Source organism: Oryzias latipes, chromosome 12 (assembly GCF_002234675.1).
Source record: "Oryzias latipes chromosome 12, ASM223467v1".
Taxonomy (NCBI): Eukaryota; Metazoa; Chordata; class Actinopteri; order Beloniformes; family Adrianichthyidae; genus Oryzias; species Oryzias latipes.
The window spans coordinates 15,896,623-15,916,370 of record NC_019870.2 but is presented as its reverse complement, the minus strand read 5'-3'; the positions used below and the strand labels follow the sequence as shown (position 1 = coordinate 15,916,370).

General features: G+C 37.5%; 2 protein-coding genes across 5 annotated transcripts; one reads left to right on the top strand and one right to left on the bottom strand.

Moving 5' to 3' along the window:
• Window positions 1-505: 505 nt before the first annotated feature.
• Window positions 506-13,074, bottom strand: LOC101172257 (ER degradation-enhancing alpha-mannosidase-like protein 3). Of its 3 annotated transcripts, none has more exons than XM_020707754.2 (21): window positions 12,556-13,074; window positions 12,300-12,482; window positions 12,131-12,176; window positions 10,826-10,926; window positions 10,410-10,449; window positions 10,152-10,264; window positions 9,908-10,061; window positions 9,531-9,665; window positions 8,768-8,873; window positions 8,556-8,653; window positions 8,286-8,411; window positions 8,097-8,180; window positions 7,893-7,976; window positions 7,679-7,803; window positions 6,348-6,513; window positions 5,113-5,270; window positions 4,916-5,033; window positions 3,963-4,133; window positions 3,041-3,206; window positions 2,734-2,925; window positions 506-2,311 (listed from the first exon to the last, which is right to left on the bottom strand). In XM_020707754.2, the coding sequence occupies exons 2-21, from the start codon at window positions 12,392-12,394 to the stop codon at window positions 2,097-2,099; spliced, it is 2,493 nt and encodes an 830-aa protein (XP_020563413.1). In that variant the 5' UTR covers window positions 12,395-12,482; window positions 12,556-13,074; the 3' UTR covers window positions 506-2,096. The 3 variants fall into 3 exon arrangements, with proteins under 3 accessions (XP_020563413.1, XP_011480197.1, XP_020563412.1); XM_011481895.3 differs by having other exon boundaries at window positions 12,300-12,751; window positions 12,851-13,074; XM_020707753.2 differs by having other exon boundaries at window positions 12,131-12,180; window positions 12,304-13,074.
• Window positions 13,075-14,616: 1,542 nt separating this feature from the next.
• On the top strand, window positions 14,617-19,741 carry LOC101160569 (annexin A3). 2 transcript variants are annotated; one of them, XM_020707752.2, is made up of 14 exons: window positions 14,617-14,745; window positions 15,018-15,055; window positions 15,149-15,208; window positions 16,162-16,249; window positions 16,379-16,473; window positions 16,557-16,670; window positions 16,806-16,896; window positions 17,005-17,084; window positions 17,495-17,551; window positions 17,799-17,892; window positions 18,359-18,454; window positions 18,543-18,601; window positions 19,093-19,215; window positions 19,483-19,741. In XM_020707752.2, the coding sequence occupies exons 2-14, from the start codon at window positions 15,044-15,046 to the stop codon at window positions 19,540-19,542; spliced, it is 1,029 nt and encodes a 342-aa protein (XP_020563411.2). In that variant the 5' UTR covers window positions 14,617-14,745; window positions 15,018-15,043; the 3' UTR covers window positions 19,543-19,741. The 2 variants fall into 2 exon arrangements, with proteins under 2 accessions (XP_020563411.2, XP_023816803.1); XM_023961035.1 differs by having other exon boundaries at window positions 14,625-14,749.
• The last annotated feature ends 7 nt before the right edge of the window (window positions 19,742-19,748 follow it).

The following is a 19,748-nucleotide window of genomic DNA, read 5'->3' as shown; positions in this document are numbered from 1 at the left end:
CGTTTTTTCCATAAGAAGTCTTTCAAATTTACTGGAACAGAACCTAATTTTAACGTAAACCTTCTGAATTACAATGAAGCAAATACTATACAGTTGTTCTAGAAAATGTTTTGTGGTTGTTTGTCCAATCACAACTTTAAAAAATAAATTGCTTTATGGGTATTTTTACATTTTGGATGAATTGTTTTATTTTCTGTTACACTGTAGCACCCTATGAACTTTTGTCATCACTTACTGTTTTTGAATCAAGGATCAAAACTTCCTCCCATTGCGGCATTAAAAAAAAAAGAAGCAAATGAAATATTAAATGAGAACAATACGTTGAAATGAAGCTTAAAGTGTTTGTATATCACCCAGAAAGACATTATGAACCCTCTGATTGAGATTAAACAATAACAAAATGAAGATCGTTCATTGCAGAGTGTCCAAAAAGATTTTAAAGAAACATGAATGATGTTCCTGATGCAAAAAGTGCAAACAGAACTGGAAAAGTAAAAAAGGCAGAAGTTATGAATCCAATTTATTGGTGGGATTGCTTCAGCTCCTATTGTCAAACCAGTTACATATCTTTATGGTACCTTCTGAACCAAAGGCAGTAGAACTGATTAATAAATACCATTAAAATTATGAAAAGAAAAAAACAACCTTTGTTTATTACGTCCATGGTCCTGTTGCTAAAAAGTAATGCAGGTAATCCTGAGGTATACAAGTTGGCAAAATTAAATGGTTCACAAAGATTATTTAGAAGTAAATCTTAAAAGCATCTCAGTATTGCAAGAAATGGTCCATTTGTATCGAAATCAAATCAAAATTCAAAGTTATGGAAAGAATTTAAGCAGCGCATCACAGTTAAAAACAGAGCCAATGAAAAAGTAATCTTTTCCTTAAAATTACTGTAAATTTGGCAGAAGAGTAAGGAATAAATCCAAAACAATTACAAAAGTCTTAATTTGAACAAAATCTAATAGTGACATTTTAATCAACTATGTGCAGTATGTGTAGATCGTTTTTTTTTTGTTATGTTTTGAATAAGGGTGAATGAAGTTCTGTGAAAACTACTGACTGCTTACAGCTGTGCTGCCACATGTTCAAAATGCGGCCAGGTTCTAGTGGCTACTTCAGTTTGAGTCAGCATCTCCCATAAGCGTCAGATCAATAATTTAAAGTGCATAATAAGCAGACCGAACTGCAGAAAAACCTAATAAGCTGCACAAAAAATAAAAAGCTGTGTCACATCAGTGTTTTTAAATGACATTTTTACAGTGAGAAAGAAATTAGTCATTTCAAACCAAGTTTCATTATATTTACAATGTGAAATTCAACTTCTTTATGACATTTTAAATGTGATGCATTCTTGGGTTTCCTAAAGCATTCACACACACACATTCAGACACACACACACACACATAATTACAGCATTCACTTTTAAGTTCCCTGAAGTTGTGCACTATAAAATTAGACAAGCCTTCAAAATCAGAGCAAGTGAAACTCTTTTTTTTTTCTTCATGGCAATATGGAACTCAGAATTCATGGGAGGTAGCACCACCTACTGGCCATTTCTTGTCGTTGCACTATTTTAAATATTTGAACAGGTCTCAATGAAGTAAAAAATGTGCAATCTGTTGCAGAAAAATAACAATAACCTGCATAAAGAAAACTAGATCTAACACTATTTTGTATATACGCAACTTCACATTTTAAATATGAAGTTTCATATTTGTTACCACTGTTCAAACCACAAAAGGAACAGAAGATGTCCAATTAAGGGTTAAGTACTGTCTGATTTTTGACTCTGATTACCTAGATTGGTCTTCATTAGATTAGAAAGACAAAAACAAAGTCAAGGCAGGATCCCCCAATTCAAAAATGGAGCCGCTTTTATGCTTGGGTCAAAATGAACCGTCAGTTGTAAACATGCAGGTCGTTTCAGTTAGGAGTCTGTGGGCTGCAGGGCAGTGAGGAGCCTCAGAGGCACATGCTACTCAGACTCGAACAAAGAACCACAGATGGGACACTTGGCTTGGATTCATTTGGCTTTTCTTGGGGTCTGCAGTGTTCAAGGACTTGGGTCAGGTCCAGTATTAAGAGTTCTGTGTTTAAGGCGAGTCGGCTGAGCACGTTGAAGTTCTGTCATCCTGTGATATCTGTGTGCAGTCCTGCTGCTGCGACTGTTTTCCACCGAGTTTTTCTTCCTCCTCTTCCTTCTCCATGACCAGCTCCAGCGAAGGACTCTTCACCATTCCTTCTTCCACTTCTCCGTGCTCCATCAGGCGGAGTTTAATGTTCACGCTTACAGGCTTTTCTGTCTTATCTGGATAGCAGAGGAAGATAATAAAAACGCTTAAACCTTGTAACAAAGCAGACACATGCACCTGTGAAAGCAGTTCTCATATTTAAAGTATCAAAACGTTTCTCCTTAACTGTTGGTTATCCTCTGAGTACAACTCATAGGCTAAACACATTTCAAGTAAGAGGCTTGATGCTGCAAAAACCCCTAATAGTTACAAAAATAATCCGTTAAATGTGTCACACCAAAACAAACGTGGAAACAAAAAGCTAGCCATTTTCATTTTCAAACCATCAACAAAAAGACATAAACAAGAGAAATATGTCAAAAACGGAACAACAGAGTGATGGCTGCCTAGCTATTATCATTTATGGTTTATGGAGTACTGTAAAGATTGGACTGCTGTTTTTTTTTTGGCTGTAACTAACGCTGCTTCATTCGTTCACCTTGCCCAAGCTGCCTCTCTTTGGGCAGCAGCACTACATCCACATTGTGATGTTTCTCCAGGGCCGCCGTTAGCAAAGCGCCCTCCCGACTGAACAGGAAGACTAAGGGCAGGGTGATGTCTTCATTGGAGTCCCCATCTCCAACCATTTGAAAGAGTGGTGTTTCATCACTATTACTTCCCTCATGATGATCTGTGTAACAAGAGAAGAATTGTGAAAATATTTTAGACTTCAGCAGTTTATCTTGTAAACCATAAAAAAATAAAAATTCAAAAAATAAAACGGTTCACGGAGCTCTAATCCTCACCTATAAAAATGACTCCAATAGCTCTTGCTTGTTGCAGCCACCGAGCTTTAACAGCAAACATGCAGTCACCCCGAAGAGCCAGAGCTATTCTGCCTTTAATTTCCATTGCATTGTCTACAGGCCCACATGCTGTGTAAGGGGAAGCTTTGACAATGCTTCCCTTCACCTGTGGCAGAGAGTTTTTCTGTTATTTTCATGTTTTTTTATGCCTTTAGGTATATGTCTACAAAATAGAGGTGCAACAGATCTGTAACCACGATTCAGCACACACATGAACCCAGTGCACACCTCACGCGCATCATTTAAATCAATTCACACCAAACACAATTCGTGCCTCAAATTCAGGCACACCGTCTTGTCAAAAAGTTGGTGCTTGACTTTTGTCCAGAAGCGTGTTAACCTGCAGCTCCCGTCGCGTGTGGGAGGAGCTTTATGGCAGCAGGGGACACAGTGAAAAAGTAGTAAATTCTACTATCTCCTGATTCTCTTACTTTTTTTAACAGTATTTTTTTCTCAAGATGCAATTTCTCAAAGCACGTTTGTTTAACTGATCATCTCATTAATGTTTTTTATAAATAGCCCTAAATGAGCAAATATTTTGATGTTATAATACATTTGTGTCTGTGTGTATATGTTTTCAAGTACTATATATATATATGTATATTTATTAAATCTATGTTTTGAAGCTTTAAAACAATAATAATTGTAGACTTTTATGTTACTTTTGTCCCCCCACCCCATTTTACTGATGCGAACCGTGAGTTTTTGTGATCCGTTTCACCCCTAACACAAAACAACATGATCTTCACGAGGCAAAAGAAAACTAAACATTTTGTGTAATAGTCACAGCTTCACTGCAGATTTCTTAGTAACTCTAATGCTTTTTTTAACAAATAATCAGTGAATGATTCTTTCTTCTCACCCCATGTTCTTGCTTAGTGAGGTCCGCTCCAAACTTTGCCGGTCCTGCTGTGAGCACCATCCTTCCCAGGAAGGGGGGGGATATGAGCTGAACAACATGCGGTACCACCTCCTCCTCTGCCGTCTGGCTTACTTCTGCCACAAGTTTTACCCGGAGAACTCCTTTATGCTCCTGTGATTAAGGTTCATTAATAACAAAAATGAAAAATTATTCTTCCTAGTTTACTTCTACGAATCATTTTTTATTTAAAAGCTAGTTTTTTTCTCCTGTTTTCTTGTGTCATTTATGCTTCTAGCTCCTGTTTAACAGGAGTACGGTAGGGGTGTGACGATAACTGCATCACCGCATCGCAGGGTGATGACGTCATCACTGCAGTGATCAAAAATCCCACACTTTGAAAGCTCTAGAGTAAGGTAACCTGTTTTTGGTGATATGACCGTAATAAACAAAAAAGAGACACTTATGCTTAAGGAAAAAAATAAACAAGTGTGACAGTTCTGTGACAGAACTTTCTTCTTTCACTTTCGGCTTTTCCCATCAGGGGTTGCCACAGCGAAACAACCTCTCTTTCGAGGAGGAGTCGTATGGGTAACTTGGCAATGTTTTACGCTGGATGCCCTTCCTGACGCAACCCTCTCAATTTATCCGGGCTTGGGACCGGCACAGAAACAGAGAAGGGAATAGGGAGCAGCCCAGAATCGAGCCCTGGTTTCACGGATGGAAGGCGCAGCAAACCAGCACGAGCTAAACCGCCTCCTGACAGTTCCTAACAAAACATGAAATAAAGCTTAGCCTCAAATACAAAAGGAGTTTATACAAATATACACCTCGTGTGTCCAAAGATTCATAACCCCCTATTGTAACAGTAAAATCTGTCAAACAGCTGATCAGGAAGAGTATAAAAATAATCAAAAGGGACATCAAAGTGAGTTCAATGAAAATGTCAGCATTACCTTGTGGCCATTTGTGTCTCCAGAAAGGATCTCGTTTAGCGGGCTCAGAGAGATGCCCATACTTTTCAAGAACTCCACTGGTTCTATGCCTTTATCAGGAAGGGGCAGCTCAAATTCCCTGCGAAGCATGAACCCTCAATTTTAGCAAAAAGCATGAACAGAATAGAAATCAAAAAGTCTGTCACAACCGTATGCACCTAAAGGGCAAAGGGCTGAATGCTTGTCCCACTCCTGTGAGGTACTTGTAGCCGTCCCTGATGGTTTTAGCAAAGGTGGGATTGTTGGGGAACAAAGTTTCTGTGCTGGGACAGGAGTGTGAGAAAAGATCATCCTCTGGAGACACAGGAACAGTACCCTGCAGCACAGAACACACAGCTGAGATGACAACATGACAGCCTTATTTATTTAAAAGGTACATATACATTTTAGCTGAGTCTACAGTGGAGTTGCTTAAATTATTTGACAAATTGCCTTTAAAACATCAACATGCACAGTTAACAGTGTAAAACTACACACTGTGAAAATGATAGAATTATGTCATCATTAACTGTAAGGAGTATGAACAGTGTGTTTGTCTGAATAAGACGACACGAGGCAATGTTTTTTGAACCCGGTGGAAAATTAAAGACATATCCTGAACTCTCCAGTTACTTGCTTTTTTTACCGCTGCTCTTATTGTGAAAAGTTACATGACCAGGGTGAAATTAGGGTCATCCTATGACAGCGGTGTCGGACTCTAGGCCTCGAGGGGGGCCGGCATCCTGCTGGTTTTTCAGAAACCCGGCACTACTTGCTACTGATTACCTGCTTCAGGTGTGTTTTGCCAGTGAAAAGCTACAACAACAGATTCATTGGAAAACATGTAGGTCTCTGGTCCTAAAGGCTTGGAGTTTGATACCTGTGCCTCAAGACTATCTGTTGAAGCACTTCAAAAAACAAACAACTGTTTAGTTCACTAAATGACCACTAGGTGGAAACAAAAACCTGGTTTTACAAGCAAGTCATTCCCCCCATCATTAAATGTTCTTTCTTTACAACAAAAAAGAAAGAAACTTTGTTTTTTGCCTCTGTGGTTTGATTAAAGAAAAAAAAAAATCAACTCCCATCGTTTTATTCAATATCAGTGATGAAAACTTATTGAAAGGAGGACATGGTCTTTTGATTGACAGGCGATTATTAAATGACGCCTTAATAGGCATCACTAAACATACTTCCTGCTTTCAGGCCAGGATGTGGTGACATTGCCAAGATGACTACAGTCAGAGAGCTAAGAAGCTAGCATCAATTCAGCTCAACACAAACCATTCCATTCACATAACCTATGTTTAGGATGAGTAATAACGTCAATCGATGGTGTTAATGGTTAAACAAGAACTGTCCCAAGCATAGGCTCTTTCAGCTAAATAAATGAGAACATTAAGGAAATACTGACTGTATTGTTGGCCGGACACGGTGCTTTAGTAGTGGAGAGTGAAACCGGCAACAGATGAGCCTCTGTGGTGAAGATGTAATCATCAATATCAATGGGAACGTGGCTCTTGTCCGAAAACAGCAAGTAAAGGTATTTAAACATCTCAGCCAAAAAAAAGGAGTCCATCCTGCACAAACACAAAGAAACAAACAACCGCAGGCTGGTAAGTAGGGATGGGTATCGTTAAGGTTTTGCTGGGACTTCTACTCTTATTGATACTGCTTATCGATCTGGTATTTTAACGTCACTCTTATCGATACTTTTTGAGGACGGAAAATTACAAAAATAAATAAATAACAATTTAAGAACATAAAGTGTTCTATTTCCTCATTATGCAACAACGTTGTTTTTTTAACAAAACATTTTACTTTATACTTTTTTCCAACTTGAAAAGTAAAATACATGAAAAAAGAAGGTATTCAAAGAAAAATAAACAGCAATGTTCCGACATATTGCTGTCATGATGTAAATATAAAACAAATTATATACACTGTTCACTCCAAAATAAAATACAGTTGCATAGGGCAGCATGGTGGAGTATGCAGGTAGATTGCAGAAATCCGCACGTTCCCCCTTTTTTTCTTTCTTTTTTTTTTAAGTTCTGCGTATGGCGGGATTTGAACTATAATAAACACATTCAACTTTGCTAATAATTTACTTTTTCTGCGAGTCCTGTGTTCAAACTTCAAGGGTTTCTGGGGGAATTTCCATTGTATTCATTTCCATTACAAGCTGCGTGCATTCTTGAGTGCGTAACGCAGCCTTTTCTTACAGTTCTCCTTCACTCCGTGCACCCCCAACACACTTGTGCGTGCTCTCACTCACTCTGCGCGACACGCTCTCCTTCCCACGCTGACGCAGATACCCATTCTACAAAACCTATATAGTTAGTTCATTAGTTGGACAGTTAGTAGTTACTGTTATTTGTTAATAAAGAATACTGCGTTGTAATTATTAATTGTATTCATTTACGATGCGGCCGCCGGGGGATTTTGTGTTTGGCAGCGCTGGCGGCGGCTGTGTGTGATTGTGTGTGTGTGTGCGGGGGGGGGTTCGGTTAACCGCCACACCGTTACCGCTTATATCTTGTGGGACACAAAAAAATGTGACTTTTCCTTAACCAATAGCAGAACCGTTGAGGTCAGATCTTAACGATACTGCTGTCTTGAAGAATGTTGCCCCGGGGCTCGTTCAATACCGGGGCTCGGTACCCGTCCCTACTGGTAAGTGTCACAAAAGGCGGTAAAGTCTTCCTTGACAGGGTTTGGAGTCGTCTTTGTCTTATACTGTACCTGTCTTCATGAGTTCCAGTGCGGACGTCTTGCACAGCAGCAAACCCACATGGCACTCTGGCATAGGTGTTCAACTTTTCCACAATGGATTGTCCCACTCTGAGGTAGTACGGGTCTCCAGTAGCCTACAGAGACAAAAACTAAAATCTCACGCTAAAATCTACACATATGTTGAGAAAAGACTCATAAGAGGAGAAAGGATACTCGTTTTCACCTTGTAGAGGTAGTAGGTGCTTTCTGCAAATTCTGGCCTCAGTAAGTGCTGGCCCCAGTGAACTCTGAACTCTGTAGTGAAGGCCTGCAGGGGACATTATTAAAAGGAGAAGCCTTTTTAAACGATAATCAGAAAAAATTCAATGTTTCCAATTATTTTGACATTTGTTTATTTTATTTTTTTCTACAGAAAGGCGCGATTTACCTCTGGAAGGAACTTGTGCTGTTTGGTGACTTGATAAAGCATTTCGTGAGTTTCAATGGCAGGTTTCAGATCTCCTCTTAAAACCTGTCACAGATAAATAGATGCCACTTCACATTAGTCACTATCATTATAAGTCTCTATTTCTTTGTTTTTATTCGTTTACTGGTTAAAGGAAATCTAAAAGTTAACCTGCAATCCAGGGAAGAATGCCAGCAGTGAGTCCATCCAGCTGCGCACGCTCACAGTGGGGTTGTGCATGTGTACGTTGAGCAGCAGGGGAGGTTGACTGATGTACTTCATAATGGCACTGTAGTGCTACGACAAAATAAAGTGGGATAAATTGAATAAGCGCTTACGGAAAACTTTTGCAGAGAAAGCTATCGACAAAAGTGGGTATTGATGCAGCCACAGGTACTGCTGCAAAATAATGCACAGCTGTATTGTTTGTGGCAAACCTACAACATTAAACCTCTCCAGAAAAACACTGTCTCCAAGAAGAATGTAAGCCTTCATCAGATACTCATAGTAGGAGTCTATTCCAGCCCCAACTCCACTATCTGCAAACACAGTTTAAAGAAAATGACTGAAATGACAATATAATGCTCATTTTGTTTTCTTTGTAGAAACTACTGGTGGAAGTTTCAAGATGTCCTGAAATAGAATTGCTTCACCTCTTCGGACCCATTCTCCATTATGGATGTTGATGACAGTGCCCACCAAGTCACTTCCTTTCTGTCTCCGCTCCCAGAGCACGTCCAGAGCTTTCCTGGCATGTTCCTAGAAAACAATATTAGTTAGCATACACTAACAAATTAAAGTAATCTTCTTATAAACTAGGTAGAACTTCTTACAACCTGTATTCAGTTTGGTCGATTAAGTTAAATTATACCAAGGTCCGCGTGAATTCTCAATTCTGATTGGCTGCTGGGTTTGCATTAAAAAGTGACAATGCATGGCTAAAAAAGAAGTTCCGGTCACATAGCTTAAATGTTCTATATCACTGCGCCAGCTTCTTTAAAACAAACTTTTGCTTCATCATTTGGACAAAAACAAGCGGGAAGAGGTGAACGTCCTCTCTGAACTGATGCTTTAAACATTGAGATAATCAGCATTTATATCGCTTTCCTTTGCCACTGCACTCGAGGTCGGAGCATAACAAATAGTCCACAATGTGAAAAAAAAGGGATCCAAACCGGAAGAAAAAAAACAAGAATAAAGTACTAAAAACTGGTTAATGTTTATTTCTTTGGTAAGTGACCATGGTATAAGCGGGTTAATAGTTCAGGCCTCCATGGCATGTGTTAATTTCTGATAATGCACACTTCGTCTGCCATCAATTATTACGTAATGCAGTTCTTAAAATGATATATCTTACAAATTACATGTCAAACCAAACTGAATGTGAAAAAAGCTATAATTAGAGGATAGTAATACCTCAAACACAGGCTGTCCAGAGAGTCTGCTGAGAGCAGCAAACTCCAGGATCATTGTTCCTGCGCATGCTGTACAGGTGTCTGATTCGGTGCCTGTGCGTGACTGTGGCTTCAGAATGCCATGACGCAGATTCACCTGTGAATAAAAACAGACGAGTCATCACGTCTGAACAGTGGAGGAACAAACGTTTCTGTGATTCAAAGCCTCTTCTAACTGAATTTTAATCACATGACAAAATAAAAGGACAAATTTGAAAGTATTTGGTTTAATGTTACTTTTTGTTTTTACATAACAAATCTGGAAAATGTTAATGTTGATGTAATTCAATGATGAAATAAAACTTAATGAGTGATATTTAATGATAAAATCTAGAATACCTTAGGGTAGGGAAGGCCACTTGTGGTGTTAAAGGCAGGAATTAATCGATGGCCCAGCTCAATCGCCATGTGTAGAAGCTCGTCGCGATACCACTCCATCCTCTCTCCGCGCTGACGCAACAAATCTGCCATAATATGGCCACCCAAGAGCCCGCTGTGGAGATTGTTTTATTACAAATATTTATTGACAGCATAAATGGACATTTAAACCAAACACTAAACAGAAATCAAACAGGTTAAATACCCTAAGACTCTGATGTTGGTCTCAAACACCGACACCACCACGTCATTGTCCAAGCGTACATCCTTCACAGCCTTCCTCACTGCGTCCTCAAACTCATCGAGCTTGTTCAGTACCTAAGAGGGTGAGCACGCAAATGCACAAACAGAAATACAAGCCTTACCAACCTTCAAATATAGCAAAAGTCAATCTAAAAGATGAGAATTAAGTCGATATAAACTCTTGTTAAGCTGATAGGCGGAAAAAAATGCAGATACTCACCACCAGCGTATCAAGGGTGTCAATCAGAGTCAGAGAAAACCTGGAGAAAAGTTTACACAAATGTAATAATTAGAGTGGAAAAATGCACTCTATTCATTAAAAATGTATTTCATAATCACCCACTGTAAAATGTCGAATGTGTGTGGTAGATTCAGATTTGTTTATTAAAGATTTTTTGAAAAATCTTAAATGGATTAGCATTTTAGCTTTGCTCTCAAATAAACTGATGGCAGCCACTCTGTGTCTGGCAGCCTGCCTACAGCAGCATCACTCAAGTCCTTGATCCATTTCCCATCCCTTTCAAGATATTTCCATAAATCCTATTAAACTGTTCCTGTGAGTAACTTGATTGATCTGAGCTGCAATATTTTCCAGAATGTTTGAAGGTCCTGATCATCAACGAATGCTGAACTTACTTCCCCAAAGAATCATCGATGTCCCCTCTGTTTGGCTCCTGTCCTCGAACTCTCCCTTTGCAGCTTAGAGGCATCAGTTCATCTGCTGGATAGGCATATTTCTGTGAAAGAAAAAAAGTCCTTTTTATTACCTGTACAGAAACAAATGTCATCACTATTCCTTCACCATTTGCTCACAGTTTGAGTCTCAACTTGACTGTTTTCCCCCCTGCGGGGTTTATTTCTTAATCCTGTTTGGTGTAAGTTAGTAAAGTCTTAAAGCAAGCAACTGTTTTCCTCGAGGCACCTAGCATCACTCTTGGCTAGAGAAATGCAGGCAGATGTATCAGTGGCAACAAAAACAAATAAATGCAATAATAATAAACAATAATAAATAATAACTTGTGTTTTCTAGAAATAAAAATCTTCTTCTTGAGATATTTTTCAAGAAAATAAATCCTTTCATTTTATTATAATTTTATTTTTTATTGTATTAATTTGATAAAAATGTTATAATTGTACACATTAAAAAGGGTTTCCCAATTATAAAAACATGTATTTGCTCTTATTACCACAGTGTTTACTCTGAGGCTTTGTCTAAAAATTTGAATGGATGTTTTTCCCGAATATAGATGTCAACTCTAGAGAAAACAGCAAGTAAAACTTATTTTATAAAATGTATTAGAGTATTAGCATCATGTCATGCAGTCAGTATTTATCTAATGGATTGTTGGATCTCATTTATTTATTTCTTTGACTCCTAACAAGTAAACTGATTTTTCATTATCAATTTTTAAATATAAGAAGGATTAAATCAGTCAGGTCTCAAGAGCATTTTGAAAAACTGTGGTGTGTTTTCAATAACCTCAATAAGCAAATTCCTCAAACAGTCAAATGAGTTAAAGTGGATAGTCTAAAACAGAACAATAAATATAACAAATCAGCTCCCACATTAATGTGTTTAACTGGTCCTATTTGTGTTTAACTGGAACTGTAAATAGATGAAACACTGCTAAAATGTGCTTTACGTCACGTTTTACTCGAAACTGACAGACTTTGTCAATTTGAAACTTTCCCACCCAAGCGCTTCCCCTTTTGGAACACCTGCATTGGTCGAGTCAGGGCATGACCTTACAAACTAGTTTGCGGTTTCTGATTAAATTTGTTTTTTTTTGTTTCAAACATGACTACTCTAAAGTCGCCATCATTTCAAGGAGGTTCTTAACCATGAAAACCCTAATGCATATGGCACAAAATAAATACACAATCAAAGGAAATATTCTATCATAAATGCAGTGTTATGTGAACTCAATGTGAAAACCTTACCATGTAACTTCCATAAGCGTGGTCAAACATCTCAACAATTTGATCCCTGAAACAGCAAATGTAGAAGACTAATGATGAGACAACAAGTCTTGATTTGAAAAATCTTCATTTTCCCCCTGAAATATTCCAGCTGTTAGCAGAATCACACACAAATCTTTTTATGTTTTACCGTATAACAGCCCTTTCCTCCGCCGTCATGCCCGGACTCTCTTGACTTTTTACCCAGCCCAAAAAACTGGTGACCAGAAGCGTCTTGAGGATCATCGCTGAATTACAAACGTGGCTGTTTCCAGAGAGAACACAGAACAGCGAGACGGCGGTTCTCACTCGGACGCCCCTGCAGAGTCAACAGCTGCCACGACCGTCTTCTGTCAGATCCCAGTTCATTCTCAGTCCGGAAACAAAAACAGTGCAGCTCAAGCTACCTCCGGATTTCCATGTTTCCACGTCAGTAATTCTGCTGTTGAAACAGTCTTGTTATAAGATCCTTAAGCACACGAACCACCTCAAACAACACAATCCATGTCAACAGTGGAAGAGTCCTCCAGCAAAGGCGTTGACTGTGGAAACCGAGTTCAACCACGAAGGCTCTTAACGAGCTGGAGATGCCGGGACGCCTGGCTAAACCCGAACATGCAATACAGAATGTATAAACTGGTTACTGAACTAAAGGGGAAAAGTAATTATTTTATTCACAGCTCGCGCAACCTGTTAGCTTACCGCTAGTACAGTACTTCCACGTCGTCGTCGCTATTTCTATTTTCGCTTAGATAACAAAGTCAATAGCAAAACAAAGATAGAAAGCTGGAAATTCGTCTCGGGAATTTTTATTTTTAATTCTCACAAAGTGAAAGTAAAATAAAATTAGGGTAGTAGCATAATCGTATCGAGTGCAATGCTGTCAAACAAGAGGCTGCGCCGCTTCCCGGCGACCGCAAGGGGCTGTATCAGCAACTCTAACTGTTTTCCCTCAGTTCCGTCTAAGGAAAGACTCATGCCACGTGATATCAAACGCTCTTTTGTTCCTTGTTTGTTTAAACTTATTTCACTGACCTACGTTCCTATTTTGTAATATATATTAAGTGGTGCAAAGCCTATAGTTGGCCGCATTCGTTGGAAAAATAAAGAAAAATCTAACCGCAAAGAACAGTCCTTGAAGTCTGTACTTCGGGAATAAGACGCTTGACACTATTCTGTCACAGGCACCAGTGCCGTCACAAAGTAGGCGGGGACTGAAGCTGCTGCCTCTTCAGTTGCTTAACCATCGACTTAGAAAAAAAAGGAAAAAAACAAACAAAAAAATATATATATATATATCTATATCTATATATATGTATATCTATATATATCTATATCTATATCTATATATATCTATATCTATATATATGTATATCTATATATATCTATATCTATATCTATATATATCTATATCTATATCTATATCTATATATATATCTATATATATATATATATATATATATATATATATATATATATATATATATATATATATATATATATATATATTTAGATAGATATATATAATATATGTAAAATCTGTCAATCATTGTTCGATTAGTTTTACTTTATCTATATATAGACCAAAAATATTTAAAAAATGTATACATCATATAACTTTAAAACCAAAACCTTTTAAAATGTGTTCCTTTTTGTCTTACGTAAGCAATTGCCGAATTAGTTCCCCATAACAATACTTTGCTGGTTTTGTATATGAAGCTGAATGTAAGCTGCAATGTTACAATTATACCACAAGATGCCGATGTGTTCACATTATTTTATAGTGACAGACGTTTTTATTCTAAAATTAAATGATTTGATGTTTTCCTCAAATGGTAAATTGGTGTCATCATTTACAGTAACCGAGTCTATCTTAAAATTAGCCTTTTTTAATATTTATTTCCGGTTTTAGAGGCGTTCACTTTCATTAATATCAAACAAAGTTCTGTTTCCATAACTATCTAGCAACTTGCTTTCTCTCACATAAACTGTATGTAATCATTCTATTTTGTTTATATTTATTATTATTATTACTTCAAATACTTGGTCACTTGCAGAATAGCTTGTAATGATGAAACAAAAAAGAAAAACGACTAAATTAAGAAACACATAAATAAAAACAAATTAGGAAAGAATTGGGGTGCGACTTTATTTATGTCTTTCCGTTTTCTCGCATTTATATCCTTGTCTCTGCCCTTAAAGCAAACATGACTTAAGGTTTTGTTGAGGTTGGTCAAACATGAAAAAAGGTCAGAAATAATACTAATACAGAGATGCTATTATTAATAATTAATAATAGCATCTCTGATTTGCTCATTCTTGAATTGGTTATTAAGACATGTTGTGGTTCAACTCTGGATTATTAAAAATAATAATATTTTTGAAATGAATCAATAGAATTCCATTAGATCCAAATGTTGCGCAAAGCCTGCTGCAGCTGCAGCTGCACGGTGTGAGTGAGGAGGAGCATGATCCAGCCTCCCTCCCAAAGCAAACGCTGGGCGTTGCCTTCACCAACTTTACTGAAAGGTGTGGCAGATCACGGAGATTGACTGATCCCAGATATTTCCCAATTTCCCCTTAATTCTACCTTTTGGGTAGGTAAGAGAACCCTTTTTCTGTCTTTTAACGTATTCATTTGTAATTTGCAAACAAACTGCGTTTGTAAGCGCATGCGCCGTCGCCATTCATTCAGACTTCATTTTAGTTTTGCGTGTATCCTCTGAAATCAGGATAATAAATGTTTTTTTTCTTACAACATAAAGATTATAGACAGATAAAACTAGAAAAACGCCGAGAAGCCTAGATAAATATTTGACAAAACTTTAAAGTTGTTTCTTTTTGTGTTTCCCGCTGATCCGCTATACAGCTCCTCGTTTCTTTACAAGCGCAAAAATGTCTGTTTGGGTGAGTTCATTTTTAATATTTGCATATGTTCGTCCACAATTCCCGTCTTTGGACTCCTATGTAGATTGTTTAACCAACTGATTAATTCTGCAGGACGATCTGGATCTCCTCTTGGACTCCCCCTCCTCCTCCTCCTCCTCACTGGCCACAACAGTAAGTTCGATGTTATGCAGCCTGTGATGAGTTTGTAGGGTCTGCAGCCTGAGGCCCTGGAGCCACATGTGGCTCTTTAACACCTCCATTGTGGATCTTTATTTGAAGAAAAAGATAAAGGTTTTGATTTTAACAACTAACTGCTAATTAAAAATAAAGTAAGTTGTAAAATAAGGAAGAAAAAAAAGTAAACTAACTCAAACTTTATTCAAAAATAGTTGGGGACAGTACATATCACGAGTTGAACTAAAGTACTTTGACAGATTCTCGAGCGCCTTGTACTACAAAAAATCAATTGGCGGACACTAAGCAAAAATAGAATTAAGGCACACTGGGTTATAAAGAAGATTTACTACTTATGAACTAATTAAAGTAAAAGTGTGCCTTATGATTAAAGTCATACGGTAAGAGTCCCTTAATAAGCTTCGATTTAATGTTGGATATTTAGATTTACACATTTCTGGCTGAGATTTTACCATAAACTGTTTTTTTGTTGTTGTTTTTTTAATATCACTGCTGACATCACACTACCTACCTCAGTTTTACTGCATTGAGATGATCCTATGTGACACAGGGTGTCTTATTTTGAAAGGAAGTCATGTGAATCTCTGTCAAAAGTTATAAACTGTTTTATATTTAGAAAAAAGGCTATTTTATTTTTTGTGTTTTATTTATGCTTAAAACTATAGCTCATTTATATTTATCATAATATTGACAGTAAAATAAATGTAAATGAGTGTTTTATTTTCTAAAGGGTAAAGTTGGGCTTTGTGGCACCTACTTTTGTTGTCAGTGAGAAATCGACCAGAATGGCTCTTTAAGTGTTGAAGGTTACAGACCCCTGGTCTTTAAATCATCAGGACAAATGTATTTTACAAATGACACTGCATTATGAACTGATGTGCATGTTTTGCTCTTTAAACGAGCTGATAAGTTTCCTTCATGTTAACCAGTCCAAGGAAAGAGGAACAGTGAAGGACAAGGCCGATTTTAAAGTGGATGAGGATGTGACTGCACTCCGGAAAGCTATTGAGGGTCTCGGTAGGTTAAGGAGTTTAACTATCCATAAATGCATGTTAAAAGCTGAATCTTTCAACGGTCAAATATTGTGAAAAAATCCAACTAATGTTAAGAATATTAAAAAAAATTATTAATCTTTTTTTATTACAGGTACAACAGAAAAGACACTTATTGATGTGCTGACTCAAAGAAGTAATGCTCAGCGTCAGCTTGTCGCTAGCGCCTATGAGAAAGCCACAGGAAGGGTATCTGCACAGATCACTTAATTGTTTATTTTTTTGTTTGTTTTTGCTGAAGACAAAAAAAGTTGTTCATCCTTTTGCATTAGAAATTAGTAGCTGACCTGGAGGGCGACACCCATGGTGACTTTGAGAACCTGTTAGTTGCCTTGGTAACACCTCCTGCTCTCTTTGACTGTAATGAAGTGATCAGAGCTATAAAGGTAGGTTTGGTTGAATTATTACTTTCTAGAAAGCTACATGGCTGGAATATGACCATGTCCACTATTGCTCTATTAGCTTGTTTGACAGTGATTTAAAATATATATATGTATCTTTTTGTTACCGTTTCCATTCAGGGTTCAGGGACCACCGAGTGTATCCTGACAGAAATATTTGCTTCTAGATCAAACAAACAGATCAGAGACATGGCTGACACTTACCTAAAAGGTGTGGAACTCTACTAAAAAATGTATTTCAATGTTGATCAAGCCACCGAACATGCAGGAAATTATTACACTCTGTAACTTCCTGTACATTTTGTTTTTTCTATTTAAGAAACTGGAAGATTGATGATTCATGACCTGAAGTCAGAGGTGTCAGGAGATTACGCCAAAGCGCTGCTCATCTTGGCTGAGGTATTGTGCAATACCTTTGAAAGACGTCCCAGCAGATGAGCAGCAGTGCTTCCATTGCTGACAATGCTGGAAAGATTCCTAAGATAATTCAGAGATGGAGGATCCAAACATCCTAATTTGTCTAGACAAAATAATTTATTTCCCATATGTAAAAACGTAATTATTTTGGTATTAAAAAAACAGTAACATAAACATCTTAAACATTTTCACAAATCACAGAAAGTCAACAAATACCAGTAGTGATTTAACATCCAGGAAAAAAAAACATTTTTAACAAAATTTAAAATTTTTGGAATCTCTTCCTGGAAGATACAAACATTAAACTTAAATGTGATCGTTTAAAATATTTTCCAAATAACATAAAATAAAATAAAATAAAAGATTTGTGATGTTCAGCCATGTCTTCACAGGGGAAAAGGGACGAGAGCACCAGTGTGGACGCTGCTAAAGCCAAAGAAGATGCTAAGGTCCCATCTTTACACACAGATTTTAGTCTTGGACAGTTTTGTTCTATTTTAATTATGAAAAAAGTTCAGAGTGAGAAGGGAAATTCATTCTTTTAATTTAGGAACTCACTAGGCTTGTTACTTTTCTCACTCATGCAAGTCTGAGCCTGCAGTCAGTCCAGGTTTAATATGACAAAATCATGGATTAATGTTGCTACTGTCAGTACACGATTCTCCTTCTTTGTCATGACATTTTTCCTTTTCACAGACATTGTATGAAGCAGGAGAGAAGAAGTGGGGGACTGATGAGGACAAGTTTATTGACATCTTGTGCCACGGGAGTGTTCCTCAGCTTCGACAAAGTAGTCCTTTTCTCTATATACTTTGGCCAAAGATGCGATTTAGAAAATCATAGTCTGCATATTCCTGGGCTTTGGGAATGTGAAGGTTATAAATGTGAATCATAGAACCAAATATGGAAATATGTTTTATTTTTTTGCCTCCTTTATTTTATTTAGCAAAGGAAACTTTGGATCAGATTTAAATCAATGTTTGTGTATGAGTTTGACCTACCAGGAATTTTACTTTTGTTTTTTACTCTTAACCCCTTGATGTCTGGATTAAAAGAAAAATTATAAAAATGTTTTTGCTTTCAAAGAAATTCTAAATTAATTTAATTTTGGAGCTGAAGTGGTTTGATGCATATTTGCATCAATAGGATTAAAGGGTTTATTGCTCCACCTTGACAAGAAATAATTCTAAAGACTGATATTTTACTGTTCAAATGAGAAAAAGGGAGCTCCACTAATGTCATGTTTCCATTTGCAGCTCTGGTGGAGTACAAGAACATTAGCAAGAAGACTCTGCAGGAGAGCATTGAAAGTGAAATGTCTGGAGAAGTGGAAAAACTACTTGTGGCGATTGGTAACAGCTTTTCTGATTCACTGATCTTGTTTTTTTTTAATCTAGTCAGTATTTTTATTTAATTTAACAAGTATTCATTTCTGTTCAGTTAAATGCGTGAAGAACGTTCCTGCATACTTTGCTGAGAGGCTCTTCAAGAGCATGAGGGTAAGAGGAAAATGTTTCCCATCAGAAGATTCAGCACCAACTACTGATCTGTGTTTGTTTAGCGGCATTCAGTCCTTGTCAGGGACAGTGCCTGGACTGCTCATCAGCAGTGTGGACAGGGTTGGTGTGCCTTTGTTGTTGCTGCTTCTGGCGGCTGCCCCTGACATTTTTGTGTCCAGACCTACCATTAACTCATGCTGAATTTTGGGTGGGATACAAAGAAGCTTTTCATGCAGGGATGTGTGCGATTGTCTACAGTAAGCTATAGAATCCTAACAGGACATTCTGTTTTAGAGTATCCGGACAAGAAAGTTGCAGACTGTTTCCACATTTTTGTGTTTGTTGTCCCTTTTTTTTTTTAACTTTTCTTTCCAAATCTAGAGACCAAAAGTCCACGGACTTTGTCAATCACAAGGACGTTTGTCATCTAAAGCTACAAAAACCATTTGATTATTCTAAAACTTTCTCTTTCCTATTTCTTCTTTGTTCAGGGTGCAGGAACCGATGAATCCACACTTACTAGAATCATCGTTGGTCGTTCTGAAATCGATTTGTTGGACATCAAAGCAGAGTACAAGAAGCTGTTTGGTGTTAGCCTTCACTCAGAGTTAAAGGTAAATACTCCAAAATAACATTCCCCCCCAGGAACTGCTTATTGTCCACTTAGCAAAATGTCACGAGATCCAAGTAAAAACAATATAAGAAAATTCCTGCAGCAACAACCTGAGCATATTTTACTGTTCAATTTGAATTAGTAGAGTAAAAACTATTAACTCTTACAGATGAATTATGTGAACAAAGGTATAAAAATGTAGTCTTTAATATTAATGGCGGTACAGCAGCTTTCAATCATTCCCTGATTTGCTTTTCTTCGTTTCCAGTCTGAGGTGTCGGGAAATTACGGAGAGGCCTTGATGCTGCTGTGTGGAACAGAAGACTAACTCCTCCCATCAAGTCTGTTCTCAGTGTTCATTGGATGCTGACTGACCAACACCTAAATGCATTTGACTAAACCTAAAGATGTTTTAAAAGGCAAACTTGTGACTTAACCTGTCAAATGTCCTATAAGCACTGTATACATTTGGGCAGACTGTCTAACTTAATCAAAATAAAGAGAACATTTTTAAGTGTGAAAAAACAGACCATT

Excerpts from the sequence above, each read along its gene's own strand:
- LOC101172257 (XM_020707753.2), bottom strand. The coding sequence starts at position 12,394 with ATGATCCTCAAGACGCTTCTGGTCACCAGTTTTTTGGGCTGGGTAAAA. Across the intron at positions 10,265-10,409 it reads ACACCCTTGATACGCTGGTG|GTACTGAACAAGCTCGATGA; the intron begins GTGAGTATCTGC and ends TCACCCTCTTAG. Across the intron at positions 8,412-8,555 it reads TTCTGGAGAGGTTTAATGTT|CACTACAGTGCCATTATGAA; the intron begins GTAGGTTTGCCA and ends ATTTTGTCGTAG.
- LOC101160569 (XM_020707752.2), top strand. Across the intron at positions 17,085-17,494 it reads CGCTGCTCATCTTGGCTGAG|GGGAAAAGGGACGAGAGCAC; the intron begins GTATTGTGCAAT and ends ATGTCTTCACAG. Across the intron at positions 18,455-18,542 it reads AAAACTACTTGTGGCGATTG|TTAAATGCGTGAAGAACGTT; the intron begins GTAACAGCTTTT and ends ATTTCTGTTCAG.